The sequence below is a fragment of the Labrus bergylta genome, chromosome 15 (assembly GCF_963930695.1).
Source record: "Labrus bergylta chromosome 15, fLabBer1.1, whole genome shotgun sequence".
In the NCBI taxonomy this organism is placed as follows: Eukaryota; Metazoa; Chordata; class Actinopteri; order Labriformes; family Labridae; genus Labrus; species Labrus bergylta.
In genome coordinates, this window is record NC_089209.1 from 11,395,635 (window position 1) to 11,404,493 (window position 8,859).

General features: G+C 41.7%; 1 protein-coding gene across 2 annotated transcripts; it reads left to right on the forward strand.

The window, feature by feature from the left end:
* Positions 1-861: 861 nt before the first annotated feature.
* On the forward strand, positions 862-8,368 carry nr2e1 (nuclear receptor subfamily 2, group E, member 1). 2 transcript variants are annotated; one of them, XM_020632893.3, is made up of 9 exons: positions 862-1,466; positions 4,007-4,152; positions 4,891-4,978; positions 5,365-5,600; positions 6,069-6,215; positions 6,488-6,584; positions 6,718-6,867; positions 6,995-7,100; positions 7,356-8,368. In XM_020632893.3, the coding sequence occupies exons 1-9, from the start codon at positions 1,406-1,408 to the stop codon at positions 7,516-7,518; spliced, it is 1,194 nt and encodes a 397-aa protein (XP_020488549.1). In that variant the 5' UTR covers positions 862-1,405; the 3' UTR covers positions 7,519-8,368. The 2 variants fall into 2 exon arrangements, with proteins under 2 accessions (XP_020488549.1, XP_065819654.1); XM_065963582.1 differs by lacking the exon at positions 862-1,466 and adding an exon at positions 3,521-3,719.
* The last annotated feature ends 491 nt before the right edge of the window (positions 8,369-8,859 follow it).

Sequence of the window (8,859 nt, forward strand, 5' to 3'; positions counted from 1 at the left end):
ATGGGTGATAGAGCGAATCATCAATTTCAGTTTTCACATTTTTTTGTCTTCATTTAGATTTATTTTATAAATACCATCAATAAAATGAAAGGAACATCTTCGGCTTTTCATTTAAATATTTATGTCACTTTACACGCCTTGTCTTGCCCTAAAATAGTTTTTGTCTGGATATCATGCACTTAACAGTACTCTAGATTCTGATAAATCACGTTAATCAATCAATGAAAATCCCCTATATTGACAGGTTTAGTCTGCTTGAAAAAAAAGCTACAACAGGTAATGCATATTAATCAGTGAATGAATGACGTAGCCTGACGTTTAACCATTAATGCATGCAGTATAGATGACTTACCTGCAATAAGCTTTATAAAGGAATTCTCAACTGGGCTATGTATCTGGACAGTTCCACGTTATTAAACAGTAAATAGTCTGTCAAAATACATCATTTAAAATAGTTGGCTAAATATTCTTATGCGACTGTTAGTAAGTATAGGTCTGCTCAGCATGCACATTCTGAGCACTTCAATTATCAAGGACTGTATATGTAACCAAGCACAGATGTTTTGTGTATTTTATGCCCTGGCATTCCTGGTATTTTTTATAGCAGACAGGGAGTTTTCAGCAGCATTGCCTTAAATTAAGAATCAATAAATTCAAACACATCTGTATCTAGTTGAAATGTTGCAGAAAACTTGCATGAATGTTTTTGTTTTGCAATGCCTCTTGATCCATGAGCAAGGCACTTCACATAACTTGCACCCACATTCACACGATCAGCCACCAACTCTCTCTCTCTCTCTCGCTCGCTCTCTCTCTCTCTCTCTCGCTCGCTCTCTCACGCCAGTGACGTCAGGCTGGAGTTTGGAGTAGAAAGCCAAGTGGATGAAGGAAGTGGAGATCTCCACCCTGCAGCTCCCCCTGACACTTCTCATAAATATTACCGAGGCTTATTTGAACAACTCGCAGCACAAAGTCACACCGTGTCCTGCTCTTAACCCGCTTTTCGCCTGTCAGAACAAGCGAAAACTGCCTCTCTTTTTTTGCGCTCCAGGCTGCTTCTCACCACATCCAACTTTATGCGCTGGTTGCTGCGCCGCGAGCTGGACGGCTGCTGCTCCCGCTAACAGGTCGCTGCCCCAGGGCTACAGACTGGTTCTTATCCCGCAAAGAAAGCCTCACGTCTGACTGTCAGATACGCTGTACAATCCCGTGTCTTGATCTGGGCTCTTGAATCGGAGATCTGTCAAGTTTGGCAACTTGGGATTTAGTTCCGCCGATCTTCTTGCTGCTGGTAAGGCTTTAAGGAAAGTGTCGCTTTCTCGCCTTTCTATGTAAGCGGGAGAAGAGGACGAAGAGAAAGAGGATTTTTTTTTCTCCTTTAACTTTCCTCTAAAGTCGTGTTTCCATGATGAGCAAACCTGCTGGCTCAACAAGTGGCTGTCTGGATATTCTGAACGTCAAATCAAGTAAGTGCGGCTGCTCTCTTTGCTCACTCGCTCAACAGTTCGGTGTGTTGGAAAATAGTAGACAGGCCTCGGTTGCAAGTAAATAGTTATTTACGTGACCTGTTATCTCAAATGGCATAACCAAGTCACTGCAGTTCATCAGTCCGATCGTTCCTCGTGGTCTCAGGAAAAACGTGAGTAGTGCTCCGCGGGGAATAGTCCAGCTGTCGTCTGAGTGCGTAAAAGTGGGTCCATGACGGTTTATTGAAGCGCTCGTGGCCTGGTTGGAAAGATTTCACTTCGGAAAAAATAAATGTTGTTTGTAAATATGAGAGGGAAGGAGATTATACTCTGTAACAATGTGCTAGTGTCACACTGGATGCCACTTGTTGACTCGTAACGTCATTTTGGCTTCAGGCTGTAATGAAGCCTTTCCCAGCAAACTATTCAATGACTGATATTCAGATTAACAGCGTGTATAAGAGACTTTCCTCTTGCTGTACTGATCGTTTTGTTAACCCATTTTTTTTTGTTGATGAAACTGCGCCAATCTTTCCTCAGATATCGCGCAATTTTATACTAGCCTAATTTAAAAAAAAAACATTTACAAAATAAATCTGAATGCGTTCGGTTATCTTAGATTTAAATATGATGTCATGAGGGTACTGTGGATAATTAAATGGTGGTTAAATGTTTTGCATTAATTTGAAATAGTGTCTTATTTTTTCTTGACCTTTGCAATGAGGCCTCATATGGCCTCACTTTAAATGAGATTATAACACAGGCTCAATTGCTCTGTTTTAAAAGAAAATAGCCTATGTCTTCTGATAAATTGACATTTGCCTTTGGGTCTCTTTTAGTGTAGTTAATATTTTCCACACAGGTTTCACACTGCTGTTTCTGTTTATTCTCATGTACTCAGGCTACTGCAGATGACCAATTAATTTAATTATAAATAAAACAACTTGCGCTAACACATCACAGCTACTGTCAGTCAGGGTCAAACCTAAATTATGGGTGGTCAGCAGAAACATTTCCTGCTGCCAGTAAAACTAAATTTCTCTTGTAACAGCTTCTCGACCTGATGGTGATTACGTTAATAGAAGATGCCATATATCTTCAAGCAATTACTGCACACAATGGGGACGAATTGGACCCCCACAGCGGGAAGTTAAATACATTTCCCCCTTTCACAACAAAATTGTGCAGCATTTTATTTAATTGTCACTCGAAAAATCTACAGAAAAATGTTTTTTTTTATTGTAAGTGCAACTTGTTGAAATGTTGCGCACTTTATTTAAAATAACTACAAATATGCTTAACATTTTTACATTGGCTGTGCGTAAATGAACTTGACTTACCGAGCTTTAATTTATTCAATTGATGTTAATTAATAAGAGATTTAATTAGTAGGGACAGTATTGTAATTACAAGAAACACATGTAGAGTCGTCATGGTGAATAGCAACAACAAAGTGGATACCATTTATTATTACACAGCAGCTAAATTATTTTTGAATTAACCGTGGGATAACAAGTTGACTTTTAGCACGCTAACTGTTGCTTAAGCTCTCAGCAGACACACATTCTGCATCTCTCTGCAGCACATGTCAATGTCGCGGCTGTGACCAACAGTCATCCCTCACGGTCTTCTGGGTTTTTAGTAATCTGCCAATTGAAACCCTATAACTCTCTCCTGGAGTCATTGTTTTTGCTGCTCACTGGTTATTCCCATGCTACCCTTTTTGCCGGGTCACTGGTGAATCAATGAGCAGGTGGCAAAACGTCAGTGTAATTACATAGACGGCGTTTCCCTCCAGAATAAAGAGAGACTCCCTCATGTGCATATAAATATAGTTCTATAGATTTCTAAACTGAATCGTCAGAGGGTGGAAAAAAAAAAATCAAATTTTTTCATCTCTACCGGGTCGATTTACATACACTTCATTTGAGTTGGTGAAACGAGTTGGTGTGCATTATTCTCATGGTGCAGTGTCACTCCCTAATCCCGGGGCCTATAGACCTGCGGGATAAAGCAGCTGTCGAGTCCCATTATGAAGGGGAGTTGGCAGCTTGTCGAGATCCAGGCAGTCAGACGAGGTTCAATGGGGGAAAATCATTAAGTTAACACTTTCCCCTAATGTCTCCATTGTGCGCCCCCGGTCTTTTGTCTTAGAGAGCTCAGATATGACGCTTCCCACCGGACTTTATTCTGGAAATGTGCGCCATGAATTCCCATGGTGGGACGAGGCGCGGGGCGCAGTCCAGTATGTGTGTGAGTGTATATTCGTGTTTTGTAGGGTTTCTGACAGAAAAAGACAAATGAATTATGCGATTATTTGTTGGTGTAAAAACGCCTTAAACGACTTCATTATTGGCCTTTCCTGTACATTGTGTGTACATTTAAGACACATTCATTATAGGCCTAATAGTCTACTACTGCAAAACTAATAGACTGCAATTCATCCAGATCTTTTAAAAGTTTGATCAGATTAGTTTTTTTTATCTAATCAGCATTTAAATCATCATGTTAATAGGCTGCATTTTTGTATTTTTTCTCAGGTCGAATACTGGACATCCCCTGCAAAGTGTGCGGAGATCGCAGCTCTGGGAAACATTACGGTGTTTACGCCTGTGACGGCTGCTCGGGATTCTTCAAAAGGAGCATCCGCAGGAACAGAACATATGTCTGCAAATCTGGCTCTCAGGTGAGGCCTCCTCCTAATACTGTGTCTTTCAAATTCTCAAATATCCTCATTTTCACAAAGGCCCAGAGTCAATAGGCCTGCAAGTTCGCACAGTTTTGATTGTTTCAGTTTGGTTTAATGTCGTTGACAAGAGGGTAAATTGAACATCTAAATAAACATGGAGAAGCTCATCTATGCATGTTGATTTACGGCTATTTCTGTCCAGCTCACTCCATAATTCCCCCCGGAAACTTACAGTTAGGCTTATTGAGCATGCAGATAGATCCGTATTCCAAGTGTTACAGTGAGCAAGATTTACATGATCCAGCTTCCCCATTACTCATTACAAAAAAAAAAGAGCTGCACGCAAGGTATGCTCATTTTTACGCACGGATTCTACTTACTCTTCTCTCCTGGCGCTGTGTTAAGTCTCCCCTGATGAGCCTAATTGTGTCATGCCTCTACCATTAAGCATTGGGCTAAACACCGCGCTGCTGTAATATACCAGGTGTAATCCAATCTAATGTGATGACTCTGAGGCGAGGATTTAGGCAGCAGAGGGCGGGATTGAGTGCTTATCCTCCGGGATGAGGCCACACTGCATCGGCAGGGGACCAGGTCGATAACTGCGCGATAATAGCGAGAGCTTTCACCTGAAGATTGGCCTCCCAGGAAGATAATAATAGGAAGCGTTTTTATTGTAAAACTGGGAGAAATTCAGGCTGTTAATCACCCCGTCTGTCTGTGTTTTTTGTGCAGGGTGGCTGTCCAGTGGACAAAACCCACAGAAACCAGTGCAGAGCGTGCCGTTTGAAGAAGTGTCTGGAAGTGAACATGAATAAAGACGGTAAATGAGTTTAATTGAATTATCACTTCAGCCGTATACGCGCTGTGTGCTGGCGTTTGGGTTAGAGGTGAGGGACTTGGATGGAAAAGTGTGTTAAGGTTGTTAATAAAAGCTCAAAAGAATGAACATTTAGATGATTATTGCATAACGGTATTTATATTATTTAGAACTGTTCATCTGGGTGAGCATGTATTGATTACATTAAAGCTAATTATTTGACAAAATGCAAACACAATTTTCCCTTTAGGACCTTTATTTTTGGAATATGTATCAGTTAAATATAAACAAAAGTAACAGTAGTCAATGGGGGGAAATGAATGAAACACATTGGATGAATGAACTTCTTCATTCCTTCACTCTGTGTTCACTTCTGTCCCGTTCCACAGCCGTCCAACACGAAAGGGGCCCCCGGACGTCCACTATCCGCAAACAGGTCGCCCTATATTTCCGGGGGCACAAAGAGGTGAACGGATCGTCGACCCATTTCCCGGGATCCTCTCTGCCCGGCCCTCCCTTCTTCACCACGGTCACGCAACTGGAACCTCACAACCTGGAGATGAGCGGGGTGGCCACCACGCCGGAGAGACAGGCCATCGTGGGTCTGGCACAGCCAACACCGAAGGTATGACTGAGTTGATTTTGTTTTGCCAAAATATGATTCTTTTTTTCGTATATCCCGGGATTTAACGGATATAAGTTTTCCACTATAACGGAATGTGCCTCTGCAGATTTTATTGAACTTTTATAAACTTTATGTATTTTTTTTTTTTAATTATCAGAATATATTTACTTTAAAATGTATACTGCGGATTTGTGTTATTGCCTTCACAAATAGGATTAGGCCTACAGATTTTTTTTTTTTTCGCAAGGGTTAGAAGTTGAAATTCTTGTCCTGATTTAGCAGCTACAAATCCGCCTATTAGATTTCTCACTGTAAATCCTCCTCAAGCAACACTAATAATTATAAAACCAGGTGCTGGGGCTTGGAATTTGACCTTGTATGCTTCACGGTTCTCTGCACTGTGTTTCAATACAATGAAACAAGCTGATCCTTTTTTTTGCTGATGGTGATGTATTTTGCCTATTCCAGTATCCACATGAAGTCAACGGCACCCCGATGTATCTCTACGAGGTGGCCACAGAGTCTGTGTGCGAGTCTGCAGCGCGCCTCCTTTTCATGAGCATCAAGTGGGCGAAAAGTGTTCCCGCATTCTCCACCCTGCCTTTATCCGACCAGGTACAGTATGGACTGAGGGGCAAGGGGGAAGTTTACGTGTTCAAATCAAACCCTTCACTTGAAACTTGAAGGAGTTGATTTGGTCAATAACTGATGTTACTCTACTCTGTAGTCATTTTAGTTTTAAAATATTTAATTTTAAAAGCTGGGACTCCCTAACATAACGTCTGTCTGTGCGCAATATATAAAAAAAAAACATTCTTACTGTTTATGTGGAAAATAATTTCTTCATTGAAGTGCATATCTAACTCTGGAACAACTCCTCCTTGCAGCTGATTCTTTTGGAGGATGCGTGGAGGGAATTATTTGTTCTGGGCATTGCACAGTGGGCCATTCCCGTGGATTCCTCCACTCTTCTCGCTGTTTCGGGTAAGTACGAGGCACGACGCGGGTTCAAAGTTCCTCTCACAGGGCCTGAAAAGCCCGACGTTATTCTGTTTAAGAGTCAGCGTTGTTACAAAGTGCTGTAGGCCTAATGGCACCTCTCGACATGCATTCCCAGGGATGAACACCGAAAACACGGAGTCTCAGAGGATGAATAAGATCATGTCTGAGATTCAAGCACTTCAGGAGGTGGTCACCAGATTCAGACAGATGCGCCTCGATGCCACAGAGTTCGCCTGTTTGAAATGCATCGTGACATTCAAAGCAGGTCAGTGGCCCACTCTTATTTGACATTTTATAGAATTACCATCTAATAAAATCGATTCAAAGTTTTGCAGTATAAATATGTTTACGTCCACTGATAATGATTTAATCCTTCATGTTCTGACACACAGTTCCAACGCACGGCAACACTGAGTTAAGAAGTTTCCGCAACGCCAGCGCCATCGCTGCACTACAAGACGAGGCACAGCTCACCCTCAACAGCTACATACACACCAGGTAACACCTAACTCAATCAATCAACCAATCAGTCAGTCAGAAACGCATGCATGGTTCACTCTCTACTGCAGCTTGATTCATGACGCTCAAGCCTCTGAACTCTCCTGTAATTGCTTGCACGTGCAACACGATCCTCTTTAAATTAGCAGCTTTTCGTCACAGGTGTGTGTTAATTGGCTATAGACCGAGACAGTCTGCAAATAAGAGTATGGAAGATACGGGCCCTTTCTGACCCTCGGATGTTGTGTCTTGCAGGTATCCCACTCAGCCCTGCCGCTTCGGGAAGCTGCTCCTCCTCCTCCCTGCTCTCCGCTCGGTCGGCCCGTCAACAATAGAGGAGGTGTTTTTCAAGAAGACCATAGGGAACGTGCCCATCACCAGGCTCCTTTCCGACATGTACAAGTCCAGCGATATATGAGCTCTGTCGACAGATGGAGGGGAAATACTTGAAGGTGAAGGTCCAGAGAGCCACCGAGCAGAAAACAGACTGGCAGTCATAGCAGGTGTAACCGTTGCCTTACAGGCTCGCATAAAACAAAGACTGCAACACAGCCAGAATTCACCGAGTAGCCTGTTAACAGTCAGTAGAGTTCAGGATTAGTTTGTAACTTTCATTATAGAATGACTGAAGCCGCCATCTTTGCTGTGGGCACCGACTGCCTGCAATGTTTAAATGTCGCCTAAAGACTCTGGAGAGCACAAGTGCCAACTAGGCCTACGTCATACTAAGAAATATTATATATATATATAAAAGTTTTTCGAGTCTCTGAGACCAATGAGCTTGCCGACCAATCTAGTCTTTTTATTGCTGTGTTCAATCCCAATGGAGGAAACCAAATAAAGACGACGCATGCGTAATGGGGACGTGATTCGCTGTCCTCTCGATCCGGTGCTGAAACCAAACGCATGAGTGAACGAAAAAGAAAATGCCTACTCTCTAGAGAATCATCAGCTGGCATTGCCTCCTGACTGTAAAACGACATTAATCTGAAGACGGTGTTTGTATTTAAGTGGTTACTGTCCTGTTTGTGTTGGTGTGACCTTGTTTGAGGCGCAGCAGTGAAAATGTTTAGGTCGACTTTGTGAAGTTAGACACTAACACTGGATAAAATTATGTTCAGCACTTGGAAATGTTCTTTTGTGGCCTGTGATGTTTCTATTTTGTTGTAAATATTTGGAGTTATAACTATTTAGAGTTGTAACCAGAAGAATAAAATACACTGAATTAAACTGGTTTCATAAAATATAGATATAAAATACCTGCTGCAGATTGGACATTTGTTTTAACTCCCACATCATAACAAAATAAAGGTACAAAACTCAGGCTTAAAAACATATCATCAGAACTTCATGTGGCCTTATATTGGGAGAGGATTCTGTTTTTTTGGCCTTATCAATGATTGTTCACTTAAAACTAGTCTTTATTTCACCAAAGTAGCTGGAAGGCAGTTATTGTTAAAGATGTTGACACAGGTACATGCATTTGATCACTGAAAGCTAAACAGCACTTATTCTTTCACAGATCTTCAACTGTTTCATCAAACTGTAAGTCAGACACAAAGATTTAAATTTTGAATGACCCAACAGTCCTTCTTTGGTCACATTAACAAGCTTTGGAGAGACATTCCAGTTTTAAAACCGATAATGGACACAATAAGCTAAGTGCATGGCAATAGGGCTGCTAATAATTATGCGACACATTTAGTGTCGCATAAGTAAGGCCATGTCATGATACTAGTTAATGCAAATTCACTTGAAG